General features: G+C 39.1%; 2 protein-coding genes and 1 pseudogene across 5 annotated transcripts; all 3 read right to left on the bottom strand.

The window, feature by feature from the left end:
* Positions 1-237: 237 nt before the first annotated feature.
* On the bottom strand, positions 238-1289 carry LOC148863046 (short-chain dehydrogenase reductase 3b pseudogene; annotated as a pseudogene). The gene has a single exon (XR_016109226.1). The product of XR_016109226.1 is annotated as a short-chain dehydrogenase reductase 3b pseudogene (transcript).
* A 2449-nt stretch (positions 1290-3738) lies between these two features.
* Positions 3739-8737, bottom strand: LOC148863045 (LRR receptor-like serine/threonine-protein kinase FEI 1). 2 transcript variants are annotated; one of them, XM_088981478.1, is made up of 13 exons: positions 8335-8737; positions 8081-8216; positions 7896-7967; positions 7703-7774; positions 7501-7572; positions 7256-7327; positions 7052-7123; positions 5897-6003; positions 5604-5783; positions 5192-5524; positions 4804-5058; positions 4414-4547; positions 3739-4126 (listed from the first exon to the last, which is right to left on the bottom strand). In XM_088981478.1, exons 1-13 carry the CDS (start codon positions 8414-8416, stop codon positions 3902-3904), a joined length of 1812 nt encoding a protein of 603 aa, XP_088837604.1. In that variant the 5' UTR covers positions 8417-8737; the 3' UTR covers positions 3739-3901. The 2 variants fall into 2 exon arrangements, with proteins under 2 accessions (XP_088837604.1, XP_088837605.1); XM_088981479.1 differs by having other exon boundaries at positions 5604-5777; positions 8335-8708.
* A 4264-nt stretch (positions 8738-13001) lies between these two features.
* LOC148863044 (protein PTST homolog 2, chloroplastic-like) lies at positions 13002-17844 on the bottom strand. 2 transcript variants are annotated; one of them, XM_088975057.1, is made up of 8 exons: positions 17015-17844; positions 16754-16920; positions 15699-15893; positions 15418-15602; positions 14688-14833; positions 14441-14588; positions 13411-13479; positions 13002-13313 (listed from the first exon to the last, which is right to left on the bottom strand). In XM_088975057.1, exons 1-8 carry the CDS (start codon positions 17671-17673, stop codon positions 13218-13220), a joined length of 1665 nt encoding a protein of 554 aa, XP_088831183.1. In that variant the 5' UTR covers positions 17674-17844; the 3' UTR covers positions 13002-13217. The 2 variants fall into 2 exon arrangements, with proteins under 2 accessions (XP_088831183.1, XP_088831184.1); XM_088975058.1 differs by having other exon boundaries at positions 17071-17827.
* Between the last annotated feature and the right edge of the window lie 1845 nt (positions 17845-19689).

The raw sequence follows: 19689 nt of genomic DNA, 5'->3' as shown, positions 1-19689 counted from the left end.
GAAACCTCCAAACAAGATACAATGAAGTGTTGAGATCCTATCCCAAAACAGTACAGTAGTTACTGGTACTAAACAAGTTGTCTACCATTTATATCATATGCAAGATCTATTATACATACTAAAATCTTTCTTTGCACGTAAAAATAGCAGGATGCTTGCATCTGTCCAGAAGGAGTCGTGGTTAATCAAGGTGTCCGATTGTTAACTGATTAATCCATCAAAATATTCAACTTAAAATTTAATAGGTCAAGGCAGAAAATTCTAAAGCTCTTATTTATTTGGGCATAGTGAGAGCAAGTACGGTCATATCCATTCCCATTACTATTTACTAAACATGGTCCAGTATCACACTCCCGTGCTCAGCAGGGGTTATTCCGCTAGTAGAGAATCGTTACAAAGGAAATATCTGAGACGTTGGCATGCATGGTGCGGTTGGCAAAGATTAACGGGGTATGTAACCGCCGTCGACAGCCAGATTATGTCCAGTAACACATGCAGATGCATCAGAAGCAAGGAACAGAACAGCGTCGGCCACATGATTCACATTCAACACTGTACCTTTCAAGCTCGTCATCAACGAGAACACCTTCTCTGCTCCCTCTGGGTGCATGCCCGTCGCCTTGCACGACATCGGTGTTGCCAACGCCGACGGGGACACACAGTTCACTCTGATCCCGTGCTTACCAAGATACCGACTGGCCGACCGCACCAGCCCCAGCACTGCGTGTTTCGACATGACGTAGTCGGTGTAGTTCTCGGCTCCGCTGGTAGCAACCACGCTCGCAGTGCACACGATGCTCCCCTTGACACCTGTATCCACCATGGATTGCGCGGCGTGCTTCACGCAAGCGGCCATTCCCCGGACGTTTACGGCGAAGAGATGATCATAAGCAGTTAAATCAAGGTCCAGGATACCCTGGTGGTTGTTAAAAATACCAGCGTTGCTGAACATGATGTCCAGGTGACCGTAGCTTCGAACCGTCCGTTCTACCATGGACTTGACTTGATCTTCATCCGTGACGTCGCAGTGAATATAGATACACCTGTCTGCGCCAATAGATGCGGCGACCCGCTGGCCCAGTTCGTCTTGGACGTCGGCAATGACGACGAGGCAGCCATGATCGGCGAAGAGGCGTGCAGTGGCCTTCCCGATGCCGCTTGCACCACCAGTGATGATGGCCACTTTTCCTTGCAAGCTCTTTGCTGAAACGATAGCCTGGGCCATTAATTCTCCTTCTTCGTGATCGTGGCTTAAACTCACACTATCTTGGGGAGAGGAGAGATGTCAATTAATAGGATCCAAATGTAGTAGACACGTTATAAGCACAATGGTATGGGACCCTCTAGCTCTGACTGTGGTTTCACGGGAAATATGAAACATCTCCCTACTTCACGGGAGATGTTCTCAATGCACGGTGGATGTGCGTGTGCAGCGCCCATGTGTGAAGAGCATATCCCGTTCCCAAAATGGGGGTTTTTACTGTCCACTCCATCCCAACAAACCTAGACATACAAGATGCAACTAACAAATACGGCTACTGTCACTTTGATATTGAAGACGTCTTTCTTTAACATGGCGAGTTCAGGTTAGATGGGAGATGGTGGATGTGATTGGTGATGGAAAAATGATTCAGAGAGAGAGCGAGAGGGGGGATTACATGGGTGATCATTAAATATCTTGTAGGCTTGTAGTATGGTTGGGCACATCACATTTTTAATGAAGAGGGACAAAGATGCTTTAATAAAAGAGGAAGGCATCACTAAGTAATGAATTTTAAGAGGTAAAAGAGTCTAAATTAACAGAGTGCCAAAGTTGTTATTGAACAATTACTTGTGAAATGAAAATCAATGCATAGTAAACGCCATAAAGAGACGCCTACAAAATTAGGTTTAGCGCTTCAACCGTGGGTGATATGCTGCAGAAATGTGGGTAAAACAACAATGAAAGCGATACTGAACCACCACCAACTGCTTTTGCTTTCCTGTCGGACTCACTGTAATTGAGTCTCAAGCTCAGAGACATCTCCCTTCAAGTGGAGAATGTGATAAAAACCCACGTCCACGACGTGGTACTTGGATTGTTCTTCTTCGCCCTGGACCCTCTCAATTAAATCACGGTTCGAGATGAAATGACCCATTCGATTTCAAGGAATCTACCAACTGCCATTTGGGTTTGATCAGAATCTACTGTTTGCCATGCTGTGTCGCCATGTGTAAGCGGACATGTAACCAATCACAAGCGTTGAAAACAGTGATAGGTGAGAGAATCCATCACAATTTACAATTCAAGGGGATGTAATATAGCAAAGGTAGGGGATTTAAGACGATACATTTAGAAAACCAATAAAAATTTTTGAGGGGAAGTAGACCATAAATTTCCCTCTTTCCAACATTGTGGCCCATATACATGTGTATGTAATTAATGTATTCGTTCGTAATAGGACGGACAGCATATCTAAGCTCATTATGGCTTTCCCTTCACCCTTGAACATCACCTTTGATTCCCCCATAACGTAACCATACACAATTAACACTAAATCAGTTTGGTATTACATATTGCACAGTAGAGGGGAATTAAGGGGTGGGGACAGAGCAGGATACACATGAGATCCACTGATCTTACCATCAAAGATCCTGGAATTATGGGGGTTTGATACCACACCCCCAGGAGGGGTGGTGATTGCTGAAGCTGAGTGGGTTTGATGTCGCACAATCTGGATGCTGCCTCGTGGCAGGTGATTTGGACTCGAAAGTGAAGACTTGCTGGACTGAGCTGAGCCGAAGCTTGCCGAGCTAATGCTGATATGTGCGAGCTCAAATGTACTACAAGGGAAAGAAGGTGAGAGTGCACGAGTATCTTTTACCCAGGGAGGGCACTCCAATGCTTAAGTCAATAAGAGATAATTCTATGAGAGTGTGAGGGAGCTTGAGAGTATTGGTGCACAAACCTTTCTAGGATGGATTTAGATGTCTTATATAGTCATTGGAGGGCTCAGGGCACTTTGGTAATGACCCTGAGCTTCTGGTGGAACTGTTTTCGCAATATAGGGCATATTAATGCGTCAGTTGTGAGTTCCACACGGCGGTTATAGTTCATTTGAGTAAAATTTGGCACACAGTACGATGAGCTATTCTACCGGTCACGATACCGGTGCCTTCAATAGCAAGGTTACGGGAATGGTTAGCGAGCTCATTCTCGCGGGCTGCCTTAGCTCACCTCAGCTCAGCTGGCTCATTGTCTAGGTCGCTAGTATCCTTACGGCTCTACCATCTCACCCTTGCCGAGGTCGAGATCGGGCCATGGGAGGTGCTCCGAGCTAACCTGTCAAATTGGTTTGCTGACTCAGTACTGAGATGTTGATTAAGAGCCACGTGTTGCCACTTGCTTGGGAGGACCGAATTACCCCTAGTCAGTATTATATATTGCACATAGAGGGGAATTAAGGGGTGGGGACAGAGCAAGATACACATGAGATCCATTGACCTTACCATCAAAGAGCCTGGAATTATGTGGGTTTGATACCACACTTCCATATTTGGAGGGGTGGTGATTGCTGAAGCTGAGTGCTTTTATTATGGTAGTCGTCATCATTTAAGCCTTGTCCAATTATATGCTTAAATCATTTCTTACTACTTCAGCTTATGTCCTTTTTCTACTCCTGACTCATGGGTTTCTCTAGTTTTTCTGCAGCAATCTACTCAGAGGAAGCTTCAGAAATTTCAATTGTGCCATCATCCTTGGATTGAAAGATTTAATGGCATAAATTACTAGACAAATATACAGGCCCCAAAGGAAGGGGAAGAAGCTCTAGACTCTAGAATTCATCAAAATGGGAAGGGCAAAACCTAATATATAGCTTATGTTGTATGCACAACACCCATATTCCACTATCGTTTTCTTTCAAGAGCAATCTGAATGAGACTCATAAAATTCACTTGGGCAAGGTGACATGACCTCCTCTTCTAGTATCTGCAAGACCTCGCTCATAGATGGGCGAGCATCTGGGTTTGCATCAGTGCATCTTGCGGCAATATCTAGGACCACTTCCACAGTCTCCATATCTGCATCACTGCACCTTCCATCCACAACATCTTCCAATCGTCTTTCTCTGACAAGAGTATTCATCTGAACATACCAGAACATATATCATATTAAATTTTTTGACTTGTAAAAGACCAAGGTACTTTTGAGTCAGATCTCCTCTGCCCTTCAAATGCAGTGAGATAACAAAGGAAAAGGCTCCAAGATCCTACACTATAAGGTCATGCGATAAAAGCAATGCAAGTAGACAGAGAAAGTCTAGTCTCTCTTTTCTGGAGGGACAGAATTGGTTTGGCATCCCCTTTGTAGAAAGGAAATGAGCAAAGGAAAAAAGAAAAATCATAGAGTGAAGCAGTGTTTCAAGAACTCACCCAGCCAACAATATTTAATCCCCTCTTGACGAAAGATGTGTCAGTAGGCCTCTTCCCTGTAACAAGCTCTAATAATAGAACCCCAAAACTATAAACGTCTGATTTCTCAGTTGCTCGTCCACTCTGTAGATATTCTGTTTTTCAAATAGCAAATAAGATGTAAACAAAACAGACAGATTGAAAGGTGGCAAACATAAAATTTTTGAATTGGTATTTGCAATATATTTAAGGAAACAAAACATAACAACTAGGTTAGGCTAGACATAAGGAGAGCTTGATTCTGTTATAGGATTTCTCCTGTTGAATAAATACAGAACCCAAATGGGGGCTGTGCAAGATTCTAGAAGATATAATGCGTTAAATAATTATAAATGAAAGTTAACAACATACCTGGTGCTAAATAACCAAAAGTGCCAGCAACCACAGTGGTGACATGGTCATCCTCATCAACCAACAGTTCAGCAAGGCCAAAGTCAGAAACATGAGGCTCCAGATTTTCATCCAGGAGTATGTTACTGGATTTTATGTCACGATGCACTATCCGTGGACAACAGTCATGGTGTAAATATGCCAGTCCTCGAGCAGAACCAAGAGCAATTCTTAACCGAGAATTCCAGTTCAGAGGTTGCTTTTCTTGCCTATACTCTAGAGACAACATGGAAAAATGAATTAATAATGTTGAACGTCAATGTACTTGCTATCTATGCTGATTTGTGGTTCAAAATCTTTTGACGTTATAAGTAGACATGATTATATTCAGTTAAAAGAATGGACATACCATGAAGGAAGTGATCTAGGCTGCCCAAGGTTACATAATCATATATGAGAAGCTTTACAGTTGGAAGCCTGCAGTAGCCACGTAGATTGACAAGATTAATATGCTTTATGCTACCCAAGATCTCGAGCTCTCTCTCAAAAATTTTATCAGATCCTTCACGCCTATGGTCAATCCTTTTAACAGCAAATATGCTACCATCATTCATCACCATCTTGTATACAGTGCCAAACCCTCCCGATCCCAGCACATCTTCTTCACCAAGTGACTCCAGCTTTTCTATGATTTCACAAGAGGAATATGGAAGATCCCCATGGAATGTGATGAGCTTGGTACCTTCCAGTAGGAAATTGATTAGCTATTGATAGGCAGACGGAAAGAGAGAAAACAGGGAAATGTCAAACAGATTTCTTACCTGAATCCTGATCAGTTTGTTTATTGACTTCTGTATATTTCTTGGCAACTCTTTCTTTCTTTGAAAGTAAACATATCCAAAGGAAAGCAAGTAGTAGAACAAGCGCTAGACCCATTGCAGACATGGCACCAATAAGGATTCCATTGAGGAAATGAGGAAATCGTTTAGTAGGGACTGCAGCTAACCCAATCACCAATGGTTAAAACCAGTATTAGTCTTTAAATAACTTCATTTGTTTTTAGGTGGTTTTGGAATGAAAATAAAACATCATTTTAGTGCTACCTACATCATACCTGGTGGTTCATCAGTATCTGCATTTGGTAGTACTGCAGGGAATCCCAATGAACTTAGACATGGCTTCTTAACTTGCTTGCCACACAGATCTAAATTTCCAATAAACCTGTGGATAAGGAAGGTACTTGGAAGAATAAATCCAATGGGGAATCATGTTAAAGAACTTAAACATAGCAAGAGATGAAAAATAAAAACATGGCATTACACACAAGAATGAATTATTTATAATGGGGTCCCCTACTGAAAACCATGGTAAATGCCCAGTAGCCCTACTTGTCCAATGGAAAATGAGTGTACCCTACTGGTTAGTCACCAATGGTCCAACATTGCCAAAACAGATGTAGAAGATCAGGAACATTGATCTGAAAGTCCAGGCCCCAAATATCCTAATCCTACCCCCAATTTACAAGACAACCACCCACCCAATTAGCCACATGTTCCACAATAATTTTCAGTACAATTTCTATCTACTGAAATTTTACAAAAAAGTTAACGAGGTTTGGATGATGTAACAACCTCTAATTGGGCCCAAACATTGAAGGATGAGTTTCAATATCAGTGGTTCTGATCTGCCACATGGCAATGGATTTATCCATGTCAGACACCTAGGCATCTTAAAAAAACTAAATGAACTTATTATCGCCATCCAAAATCTGTATACATTTGCAGCTTATGCTCAGTTTGTACTGTAGTACAAGTACAGTGCAAATACAAATATGTATAGTGCAAATACTGGTTTAGAAATACGTAAACAAGGCTATGTACTGTACATATTTGTATTTGCACTCCTTCCAAACTGAGCCTTATGTGCACTTTCATTTCCCCACCGTCCAAAGAACGTGCATATGATCAAATGGCTAAGGTCTTCTTATGAGGATTGGGAGATGAGACTTGAGAAGCTCCTTTTTTTAGTCATATACCAGATATCAATTGGATGATCCAATAACTATTCACAGTTATGCGTGTATAATGCATCCACAAGTGGCCCCCGACATTTTCCAAGTACCAAAACTGATCAAATCAGATGACTTAATACCAAGCCCAAGGCATCTAGGATCATCACCTTTCTTGACTTAGCGTACAATATGCTTAGGAAGTTTCATAGCTATCTAAGCATATTTAAAATGGAGGAGAGAAGATAATAGAAGACTTACGACTTTTTACCAAAGGTGCCCAGTACTCCAAAATTTGGAATTTCTCCAGAAAAGAAATTGGTGGATAAGTTCCTGAGATGTGTAGAACCCAATAAATACATTTTTCTGACACATTATCTAATACACTTCTACCAGTGAACAACTGAAATAAAAACGGTATAATCCAAACAGTATCAGGATACCAGTTCCATGCTTTGAACTTACAGAAAACGTAAATGTGTGAGATGGCCAATAGAAGATGGTATGGATCCCTTCAGCGAATTGCTAGATAGGTCTCTGCATTCATGTTTTGATAAATTAATATTGGACCAAGACACAAGATCAAATTGATGTCTCCATTGAGTAATATGTTTACACTAACTAATGCAAGAATATAACCAAGAACATTATCACCAAGACAATTTCCTCTAAATTCATTAACTCGAATAACAGAAAACTAGTTATCTTACAATATGGTGAGATGGGAAAGATTTCCAAGTTCTGGTGGAATACTTCCTTGGAGGTAATTGGCCCTCAAGTATCTGTAGATGGTACATCAGAACAATTTATGTCACGAATGTTACAAGTAAAATATTCAGTAAAGGAGGAAACTGAGAAGGCAACTTTTTTTTTGGTTAATGGAATCAAACAAGAAGAGCTTTCTTATCTTACAGTGCTCTAAGCTCAGTACAGTTAACAATTTCAGTAGGAATTGATCCATGTAAGCTGTTCTGGTGAAGTGCCCTGATTAGCAAAAGATGAATGAATAGTAAATAAATAAAAATAATAAAAGAAGAATTAAGGCTTCTTCAGCTCTTCCTTTCCTCTTTTTCTTCTCTTTGGAAGAGAGGCTTAGAGGGCTTACAGTCTCCGCAACCTACTGAGCTTGCCAATGCTTGGTGATAGGATTCCTCCAAGTTGCATGTAGGGTAGGTTTCTGAATGACCCCATTAGAGAAATCATGAGGAAAAACAAACACAGAAGAAAAATTATAAAAAAAAGGAATAGAAGTGAAGACGAAAAACAAGTATAGAAGAAACAGAAACATACATTGAACTGACTCGTTGGTCATCAGGATGGCAAGAAATACCGGTCCAGTTGCATGGGTTGAAATCAGAAGCTCTCCAGTTTTTTAGGAAACTCCGACTGTCGTTGAAAGCCCCTTTGATTTCCAACAATGTTTTGCCTTAAAACACAAAGAACAAAATCAAGCATACCAAATAGGAAAAACAATCGAGAGGGGGGGGGGGGGAGAGGAGCAGGAAATCAACAGAGAAAAGAACAATGAGAAACTGATACACTACCATCTTCGCTCAAAGCAAGAGTACAGGTGCTTAAAAGGGTTGTTGCTGCAAGTGCCAAGATAAACCAAACCAGAAAACCCATTTTGCTTTCCCGAACCAACAGGGCTTCTTCTAGCTGGATTTCTCTGGGTGTTTCGACCAAAGTATAGAGAGGGCAGAGAAAATGGATGGAAAACAGAGGTAAGAGTGAGAGAACAGTGACAGTAATCTGGAGAGAAAGCAGGTAGGAACTGTAATTACAGTTCTCCAAAAATTAAGGTTCAAGCACGAGACTGAGACTGAGAGGGGAAAACTTTGCTGTCAGAGTTTCATTATTATTATCTATTTTCTTTTGTAGTTGGGTCGAGTCTTCTCACCGTATAAGAGAGTAGAGTGGAGTGGAGTGCATAGGAAGTCGTGCCATAAGAAATAGCCGTTGTTGTCGACTAGATATCAAAATGACTCGAGAAAACGTGGCCTCTGCAACCCGGGACTGGACTGCCGTACAGACTTGTCGGGCTCATTAAAAAACAGCGAGTACACATGGAGCTGAGAGCAGGCATGCTCGACGGGACCCACCTCAAGTCGGTACATCAGACGTCTGTGATCACCTAATGAGTCAAAATCAATAAACAAGATGCTAATTGAGCTAATCCTAAGGTCATGATATCATCTAAAAATAGTACCGGTGTGTACCACATTTCATTTCTGTGAGAGTGTCGTTTGTGTTGCCACTTGGCAATATGCCTTCACTGTGGAACACTTCTACAAAGTTGGGACTTAGGAAGTACCAGGGAAATCCGACAAGATGATCACTGGATCCGGATGAGAGACAATCAAGCATCTTGGCCAATGGCCACATTTCAATTCAAATTTCATAGCAGCTGTTAGCACGGTATCGTCTGCCAATCACGATTGACCATCTGTCAATTCTGTATATGTGGGGAGACCGAATCAGCTCCCACAAAATTGGTCCCCACAACGTCTCGCGTCCCACAGTACATCCCGGCTGTATATTGGAAACATCTCGCGATGATGATCATCATTCCAGGTATTATCATCGGGAGATATTCCTAATACATGGCGGGGATGTACTGTAGAATGTTGTTGGGAGCTGATTTGAACTCATATATGGGATGGAGTATCCCTCCCGTGGGCCGTGCCCATAGACAATCACACAATATATATAAGGGGCGTTTATTTATTTGTGCTGTAAAACCTCATGTAAAAATTTTCATTTGTTTACATCAAGATCGATGTAAAATGTTATTTCTGATTTAGTTATTCAGATTTGTCGGGGTTTGGGTGAGATAGAGTTTTATATTGTAAATCGGTATAAAACCTCACTTATAGTAGTGTTTTATATTGATAATTACGTGTTTTTACGAAGTTCAACAGTTCAGAGATTTTAAACCGTTCAGTGTGAAACTCCATTGATGGATTTATACACGTATGAGGCTTTACACCGCATATAAAGGCAACCATATGTATATTTGGATGTGGGTCATAAAATATAAATTTAAATACAATGTCTCATATATAATTAATATTTATTTACACATGTTACATTAATATTATATAAATCAGATAGTTGTTTTGGATTTAATTAAGTTATAAAATTTAAGTTCAAATACCATATAATCTTCGATATGTGTGGTTAAAAACTCTACATACACCAAAAACATGAGAATTCAACCATAGGAAATATTTCCTTATAAATTTAACACATATATACAAGAAATATTCTTAACACACCGAAAACATGAGAATTCAAATACCATATATCGATGCCACTTTAAAATTAAAATTAGGGTTTAAATTATAGATCCCTCCCTATACCTATAGAGTTGTGATATTTTAGCCCCCTGAACTATGTTTTGCAACAAACACTTCCCTCTCTGCCATTTTGGATCTTACCCTTGTGAACATTCCTTGAATTAAGTATAGGGTGGACGTGGGTGTCTGCTCATGTGACCGTTATGTGCAGGTTTATGCATTTTTTAAACCCCAAACTACCCTTATATTATTATTTTTTAACCATTCTTTTGAACTTAGTGTGTCTAAAATACTTCCACACTCTATGAATATTGAAAATGTTGTTGAACAAGAAATTCTCTTCAAGTCCTTGAATGAATGGTTGATCTTTAATATATAAAAAAAAAAAAGAATAGTTGATCTTCAAACACTACGCTTTAGAATGGGATTTTAATAAATTTTGTCATTGTTGGCTTGTTGGTATTAGCCCAAAGACTCCAGAAAGGGGTAATTTAGTATATTTATCAATGTTTTCAAACCACTACTGTTGATTTAGACGGTTGGATCGTTCGACCTGTGAATCGTTCAAGCAATCGGTTCGGTTTTATCCCAAATTCGATTCCTAGCAAAAAATTGTTGAATTGGTCAATAACTTGTTGACCTAGGCGATTGAACTGTCATTCAATAGTTTTGCTATTTTTTATTTTAATTATTTTTTAAATTTTTTTGTCAAAATGGGCCATTCATTCAAATCAAACGGTTGAACCGTGAACCCAAAAACCAATGTTTAGAATGGTTCTGATTCTGAGTCTTTTTTTTTTAAAATATTGATATTTATTTTCACCGTTAACCTTTACTAATCACAAGTGCAATGTGATGAAATATAAAAGTACAGGTGTCCTCTTCAGAAAACAAGGCTTAGGGGTTAAGTGTCAAAACACCCCAAGTACAAGGTGAGTATTTGTAATTTACTTTAAAATTTATTTAAGGGTAAATTATGAATAGGTACCTATAATTTGGGTAGTGATAGGATATGTATTTTGAGTTTTCAGATGTAACACTAAGGCCCTGTTTGGTTTGTAGGAACAACTGAAAAAGGGTTTGGAATCGGGGAGGGTTTTGTAAATTCTAGACCCTACCCGCCCCTAAACCTCCCAACTTGTACCTGCCTCAAAACCTGTAACAGGTTGGAATTTGAGAATCCAAATCCTATCCGTACATGAAAATGCAAAACCCTCCCCGACCATACCCTCGCCACATAGGGTAGGGACGGGTTGGATTAAGACATGTAGAAAACACATAAGCTATGTATTATCTTTCACATAAAATTCATAATATTATTAAATTCAACACTTGATACATAAAATTTATATGCTTTCCAATAATATGTGGATCGGAGAGGGTCGAGCTTAGCCTAATATTGTATCCTACCCATACCCGCACAGGTTGTAGAATCCTAAAACCCATCTCCGCCCCAAAGCCCATCTTTGAAGCAAAAAAAAGTTTGACGAATAAGATTTCGTTCCCAAAGAAAAGATAGGGAATGACCATTCTCTCAAATGTGAAACAAATGGGAATGGGATTCCGATTCCATCCAACCAAACAGTTGGAATCGAAATATTCCATAACAAATCCAATTCCACACTCCTATTTCCTAAGTTTAAGTTATCTACAGTATAGGAGGGCACGTGCTACTCTAAATTACAAAATACCAAAACTACTCCTGTCGTGTATTTTCACCTTGCTTTTTCTTCTTCGACAGTGGCAATCTTTCATGGCAACAGCGTTTCCCGGGTCGACCTTGGTTCTGTATATAAAAATGGAAGCCAGGGGGACATGAACATCTAACTTTACAAGATCCAGTGTTTTGCGTAGGCCAGTTCTATTTTATTACAGGTGAATGGAATTTGACAGAACTCTTGTGGCGTTGTACCCTCACCCAATACTCAGTAACCGCACAAAATAGCCTCGAAAAGACAACTTGGCAATAAAAAAATCAGTCTGAGAAAGGACAACCTGAATCACAACAACCTGTGACAAAGACAGGTGTTGTTCATAATCATCATCATCATCATATAAAAGCTGCTGCCTGCTGCAGAATTGGAATTCATAACAGCAGTTTTCAATACGTTAGACCATTCCATTGGAACAAGTGAACACCCCATCAGTATCTACTATTATAAACCGGTAATATGTTGTTGACAAGTCATCATCCGATGCTGCTGGGCTACACAATGATGTGACAACGGAGAAGCTTTGCCTGATGACTATTGTATCAATTATTCACGGGATAATCAAAGCTTTACCACAGAGAGAGTTGTTGGATTGATCAAGTAAAACGAGATTTCCAGTCAGTATGTAAAGGAGATCACATCATCCCCCACAAATTCCGTCTGCACTTGGGTTGAGGGATGGGCTATCCCTTCGAAACGGACAAGTACGGATACACACGATTAGCCCTCTCCCCATATAAACCACATTACTTTGGGGTTATAAAATTCTGATCTGGGCTGAATGTCATTCTCCCAAGAAAAAAATCCTAAAGCTGTAATGAATGTCGTGAGTATCTCCAACAACGCTGATTGATGATGGTGTTACGTTGGATCGATGCTGCATAGAGGACGTAGAAGTAGAAGCAGGTTCATTGTCCTTTCATTTGAATTTTATGGTAATTTATAAGGTAGTGGACCAATTTATAAGGTAATTTATCCTTTTATTTAATCCTCTTTTTTCAAATCAATAAGAGACTTAAGCCAAGTGTTTCCAAGGAAAGGTTCTTTTGTTTAGGCCTTAGGGGCATTTGAAGTTACCATTCAGGAATAGTCGGACGCTGAGGAAAGAAATATACAGGTGTTTTATTTTAAAAGAATTAATCATACTCCATTGTTGCTTGGGAGCAAATTGGGAAAAAGAGAAAACTGAGATCACAAGCGTTTTCAATGTAAATGTTCATTCTCGGTAATTGCATGCTTGACATCCATCAACAAAAGAAACAAAAAAGGTCTTTAGACACCAGTATCATTATAGACAGACAACTTAAACTTGAAGTACATTGCCAGATAAAAAAGAAAGAAAGAATCATGGGATCAAATGAATTGTTACAAAAAAGAAAATTCTGTTACTAACAAAAAAAAAAATGAAATTATTTTTTATGTAACGATCAGAAGATTATTTTCATAGCCATTGTTGTGTACAATAGGTCGCAGGGGATCAACCATCCACACTCCATCCGCAATAAACTTGATCTGTAAACACCACAATTTTTACTATCATTATCCCCTAACTGGAAAAAGTGTAGAATGCTGCTACCAAATTGACTGATTGCATGGAATGATAACCCACCTCATATCTACCTGGATACAACTTCAAGCACAAAGAAAATATGCCATTACTTGACCTCTTCATCTTTCTCTGCAAATGGCATTGCAAAAGAATAAATTTAAGTGCTCCACACGAATAGTGGGTGGAGGGGGGAATTTAAAGGGAAATGGAAGAGTAAAGAAAGTGGTGGGGATGTCAGTTCACTACTCAAGTTCGATTTAAAATCCCTAACAACCAACCCTACCTCTTAACCACCCAATTCAGTTGGTTAAGACCAACTTAGTTGTAGAGAAACTAGAAATATGACAATTCTAATGATTCTGATAGAGCCCATCATGTCATGAAAGGAATCTTGCAAAACAAAAGGGGCACAATTCATGGAGAAAACTCAACAAGTATAACACCAAACAAACTTTGGTTTTATTTCTAGTTAGGACAATAGCAATTGAAGCATTAAGATTCGAGGTTGCATAATTTACCCAGTGGGAGGCAAAGATGCTAGCAACCCTTTTGAACAGATCATTCAGAGTGCTTCCTAGATTGCATATGCTTTGCTCAATCCTTGCCTAGGCAAGGAATATAGAGACTAGACCCGATTTTATTGTATTTTTTACCGTCTTCTCTTGTTTCTTCAGCTATATGCTGTATTGCTGTTATGCCCTGGCTCTTTTCATTGTCCTGCTATTAGACCCAGCAGGATCTCAAGAACCATTCTCTCTCATCCATTGCACTACTAACAATTCATGGATTGATTTCCATCAGCCAGGAAAGTTAAGAATAAGATCCACAGAATCTAAAATGGAGTATATTTAGAAATATTTCTGCTTACTAAAATCTGAAAGTCAGTTTTTTCCTGCAGAAATTTTAGTACCACTAGTTTGAAAGGTAATAACTTTTATCATCTTCTAAGGTTGAACAAGTGTTATTACTCTTATATTCCTGTTTAGGACACCAATATCTGACTATGGTGCATTAAGGTTGATCTCGTCAAAGAGATATATTCTAGCTAGAACAAATACCAAAGAACTATTATTTCAGTGAGGGAACAAACCTGACTAGACCATCCATCAAAAGATCCAGCTAAAAGAACCTCTGAGGCTGAAGTGGGCCACACAACACAAGTAGTCCGGAGAAGCCATAAAGCATGTTGGGCATCATCAATTCTCTTCTGTTTCTCCTTGGCCATCTTTTGTGCTTCACTGTAAAGAGATTAGAGGCAAGGACAATGGTAAAAAATAAGGGACAATGGAGAAAGCAAGCATAAAGGTGAAAGGGATCAAAATTCGGGAGATGCATACGTAATTGCCAATGCCATCTTGCCTTCCATTATTGTCAGTTTTGCACGAATTGATCGCAGTTTAGCTTGGCTGTTCATATTTTCAGTTTCTTGGAACTCCCAAGCATCATAAAGCATTTGTAAATCCTCTGATGAATGTTTGTTGTCCTGTGGAAGAATGTTTAATAGGATGTTAAGAAATTACCTTTAGAATCTGGTCTCTCTTAAAAAACAATCATTACAAATTTGTCAATTTCCTTTTTCTATGCTTTGTGGGGGAGGGGGGGATAGGTAGATATCTATTCTCTTTTATAAAAAAGCTACACCACTCACACATATCAACAATACAGGCAGTCAGGCACAGAGAGTAACAATGGTTGAGGTTGAAATTTATACTTCTGTCACCACCCCATGTTTAAATTAAATGCATTGACACACTTATATAACTCTCTTAATGTGTTTCAGTTAAAATGATTATTGTACAACTGGGTTTAAAAGCACAAAAACAACACCTCCTATAAAGGCCTCCATAAAAATAGTAGATTATTCTGTTCCAAGTACTTGTGAAACCCAGATAAAATCTAAAGGCTACATGTTGCCATGTTTTTCCAAGATAAAATTTACTACACTTTGGGAAGTGAAAATCAGAGTGAGATAACTAAAGAACAGCGGAGATCAGTCTAAATTTCTTAGTAATCCACAGCAGATAGATTAAAAAAAATTTATATGAACGTAAGAATCAGAACACCCACCTTAGGAAAAACAACTACATTTGACTTCAGTAAGTGGAGTATAGAAGAAAGTTCTGAATCCATTTTCAGAAGCCGAAAAAGTATCTGATTTTGTTCATTCCCTTCCTGTTCGCTTGCAAGCATCTCATTGTTCATAGAATCCGTTATCCTTTCAGTTCTACTTTCACTCGGCACAATTTCACCAGCTTCACATTACATGAAAAATAATGATGAGAAATGGTTCTTTATGTACAACAGCAACATATAATTCAATCTAAATGTGCCACTTCAAATTTGAATACCTTCAAATTCATCATCTGAAATTCCTGCTCGTCGAATGCTCCACCTTCTCCACATATCTGGCCTAAGTGAGTTTCTTATGCCATCGAAGTCTGAGTACGATACGTTCTCAACATGTATATCTCCATCATAACTAAATGAATCTTTACTGGTTCTCAGTGATGATCTGCTACGTCTTTCATGGCCAGCAATTGTCCCTTTACAAGTTAAGAACTTTTCGATCTAAGTTTCAGAATGTCCACTTGATTAGAAGAAATTCAAATAAATAGTTAACTAGAAAAATTCTCCTTCAACATTACAAAATATAATGATGAGTTAATGTGCACGAAAATGCATTGACAATTTGATATGTAAACAACCAGGTCCAATGATATGTTCACTTTCATACTAAGGCTGTTTAAGTGACTCATAAAAGACTGACAATTTCCAATAAGATCGAGGAGTGAATAGATGCATTTATCTTCAATTAAAGAGGTTAAAAAGTAAAACATTTGGAAATGAACTGGAAGTGTGAGGTTAGATGTCTTGTATTCCCGGTTCTAGGAGGTTGGGGTCTTCATGGAGGCGTAAGGCCAATAAGGCCACATACTATACAAGGGGATCAGCCTTATGATTTTTGGTTCAGTTTGTTCTGTTTTAAGGTCAGAGATCAGTTGCACTCTCGTTGCATCTTTAGTGGAAACTTCTATTGCCGTCATCATCCATGGGTGCAGGCTTTCAACCCGAATCACTTAAATTCCTGTCCGGGTTGTGTATATGTTTTGACTGTTCTGTTGCCGTCATCATCGACTTAAATTCTTCTAACTTTGTTATCTTAGATCCTACATGCAACATAACGAACTTATTATTGGAGAACAAAACATTATAATTTCGAAACCCAAAAACATAGAATCCAATTTCACAACATCTCATGCCATACATTAGTATTCATAATGGAGCAAGTGAAAATAGAGGTGTGAATCTCATTGACATCCTTTAAGTCGTTTGTTCATACTATCCAACCATCAAATCCAAGGAAATATAATACTGTCTCTTGTAATCAATAAATCCAACTTACCCATATCTCCTGAGGTTTCTCGTCGAAAGTCATCTCTATCTTCCTTCTTCCACAAATGACTGCTACCATCTTTTTTCTCGGCACCAACACCAAAATACAGACTTCTCTCTTTCTCCAATCGGTTCAATATACCGTGAATTCCAGCATCCTCTCCCCCCTTCGTATTTCTGAATCAAAAAGATCGTCCCAGTTAGTTGATCATCCAAGAAAACCAAGATTATAGAAAAAACAAAGAAACAGAGAACTAAATATGAGCTTCACATTGGTGTATCAGATGACGAAGCCGGATAAGAAGAGCTAGTAGAGGAAGAAGAAACCTCAGAACTCCCAACGTCAATGTCGCCCAGAGAATTTTTCTCGTCACTAGAAATATTATCAATCCTCCGTTGACAGAGTCTATCATCGCCAAGAACGAAATTATTATCATGTTCTTTATCGAAAACCAAATTTGAACCTAGAAATGCATCTCTTTGGACTGTCTCTTCCTCGTCATCGGCATCCCAACCATACGTAAGCCAGCCGCCCTGTTTCTCGATGGCCTCCACCAAATCCATCCTGCCGGCGTCAATCAGCTCTTTCTTGGAGGGGAAAACGTCAGGGTTGTCGGATTTCTGCATAAAATTCAAAATCTCATCCTCCAGAGCAGAGTCTCCTTCGCCCTCCCAACTCTTACACATCCGAACTGAACCAGAACAAGAGCTCTTCCGAAAGACAAGAACGGGAGTCGCTAAACTCATGCTCTCAAAACAAGAAACCCCAGAAGAAACGCTCTGGTTTTCGATGAGGAGACCAAGAGAAGCAGGTCGCCGTCTTCTTTGATGAATCAAGAAAGCAAAAGCGAGGGAGGGAAAGTGCGGGCGGCCCCCAACCGTAGGAAACGAGAAAACGAAGTGATTCGAAGCTGCAATTAACGAAGCCATCGTTCCCGCATTTCTTGAAGCAGATGAAGCTGAAAGGGGTGAATGTATTTTACATCAATCTGCAGAAAAAGAAAATGAGGAGAGGACGGGGAGAGAGAGAGAGAGAGAGAGAGAGAGAGAGAGAGAGAGAGCGAACGAACGAACCAACGAGACTGAATTAACTAATGAGACGGTGATCGTGTTTTGTACTTCCGTTATTAGTTTGTGCGAGGAAGGAGGGAACGACCATTTCTGTAGCAACTGACGTGTGTATTTCTGATTGGATGAAAATATCCCTTTCTGCATTCGACTCATCGAGCGCAACACTCGCTCCTGCACTTTTTTTTGTGGATAAAAGATATGAATTTAAAACTTAAAATTTTCGAAGGAGCCAATGGGGATATTAGTCCGAGTGGATCTGCTCTTAACAAAATCCCACGTTCCAATGTCATCTGACACCGTACATCTCAGACATAGTGGGTTCCACCGTTCCAGTGTTATGGTAAGATGTGCGGTGTTACATTATGTTGGAAGCGTGGTGGAACGGGTTTGACTGGGAATAGATCCCAACTCTTCTTTCCTCTTTCTCAAATCTCAATTCTTATTGGTTGCCTCTCCCGCAACCAAACAGAAAAGAATAGAATGAATCCGAAGGAAGGAAGGAAGGCATCCATAGTTGTAGTTCTGTTAATCACTGCTAGCTGGTTGTGGGGCGTCTAGGTTTTTTGTTCGTAAATAAAATACATCCTTCAACAAACAAGCTCATCATATACATATCATTGTCATGTAAGCGTTAAGTATTTCCACAACTCTCACACATTCCGCCGTTTATTGAAAACATATTCCGATGATGATATCATCGAAACTATGCTATCATCGGGAGATGTTCCAATACACGGCATGATGTGCTGTGAGGCGTTGTGGGGCTGAGATGTGAACTCAAATAATATGGAATGCCACATGTTATATGAGAGCAAAGACTGTGTTGACATTTCTTGCAATTGAAACAACGTTTCACCTTTTTTGTCTATGCCTATGTGGTGTATAATGATGCGTAGTTATAGAATCAAAGTATAGAAAACATGTATAGAACCTGGTGTTTTGCTGAGTTTCAAGGTGTACTCATTGTCTAGATCATTGTTCATTGTCAGAATCAGAACTGTTCTGGCCGATAGGGTCAATAAAAAATAGCTAAAACTGTTTAATGAGTTAATGGTTCAACCTGGGTCAATGAGTTGTTTATCAATTTAATGGTTTTTGTCTATGGATTAGATTTGGAGTAAAATGAAAACGGTTGTCTAGATGGTTTTCGGGCTGAACAATCGGATTGTTTGGGTCAATGACGGTTTGAAAACATTGGTCTAGATTTATCACCATCCATGAGAGTAAATTTTGGGGTTTAATATTTGCTTTATAATGTAGTTTATTTAGATAGTAAAAAGGAATTAATCAAATTGTTGGAATTCTATGAATTAGATGTATTGATAAACACTAGACCAAAAATACTAAATTAAATCAACCAATAAAGAAGGAAAAAAACCAGACAATTGCAAAAACAAGAGAAACATGAGAACTAGGGGTGTACAATCAATTGGTTCGGTTTGATTTGGTTAGAACCAATGATCTAACCGACTATTCCGTTTTACCATTTCTCCCAATCGAACCGGACCGAATTGAGTTTAGAACCGAACCGATCCTAGCTGAATTCAGTTCGGTTTTTTGTTCGGTTTTAATAATTAATGAACAATTAATTGTTAGTCTTTAGTATTGATTTAAATAATGAGTTAGGTCTTAATGAACAATTAATACAACCACAACTATACTCATTTAATGACTAACTATTAAACAACTACACTCATTCTTCACAAACATTTAATGACTAATTATTAATAATTAGTCTAAGTTTTAATACTTTAGTTGTTAAGAGTCTCTAGACAATTAATTAACTATAATTAATTAAAAGCTAAAATAGGCCTAAAGTTGTAAAGCACAATGGAGAATTACGAATTTGCCATTGGAAAAGATAATAATTATTAA

This window comes from Nelumbo lutea, chromosome 3 (assembly GCF_056320005.1).
Source record: "Nelumbo lutea isolate HS-2025 chromosome 3, American lotus-T2T, whole genome shotgun sequence".
Classification (NCBI taxonomy): domain Eukaryota; kingdom Viridiplantae; phylum Streptophyta; class Magnoliopsida; order Proteales; family Nelumbonaceae; genus Nelumbo; species Nelumbo lutea.
The sequence above is the reverse complement of the archived record's forward strand: the minus strand, read 5'-3'. Positions and strand labels throughout refer to the sequence as shown.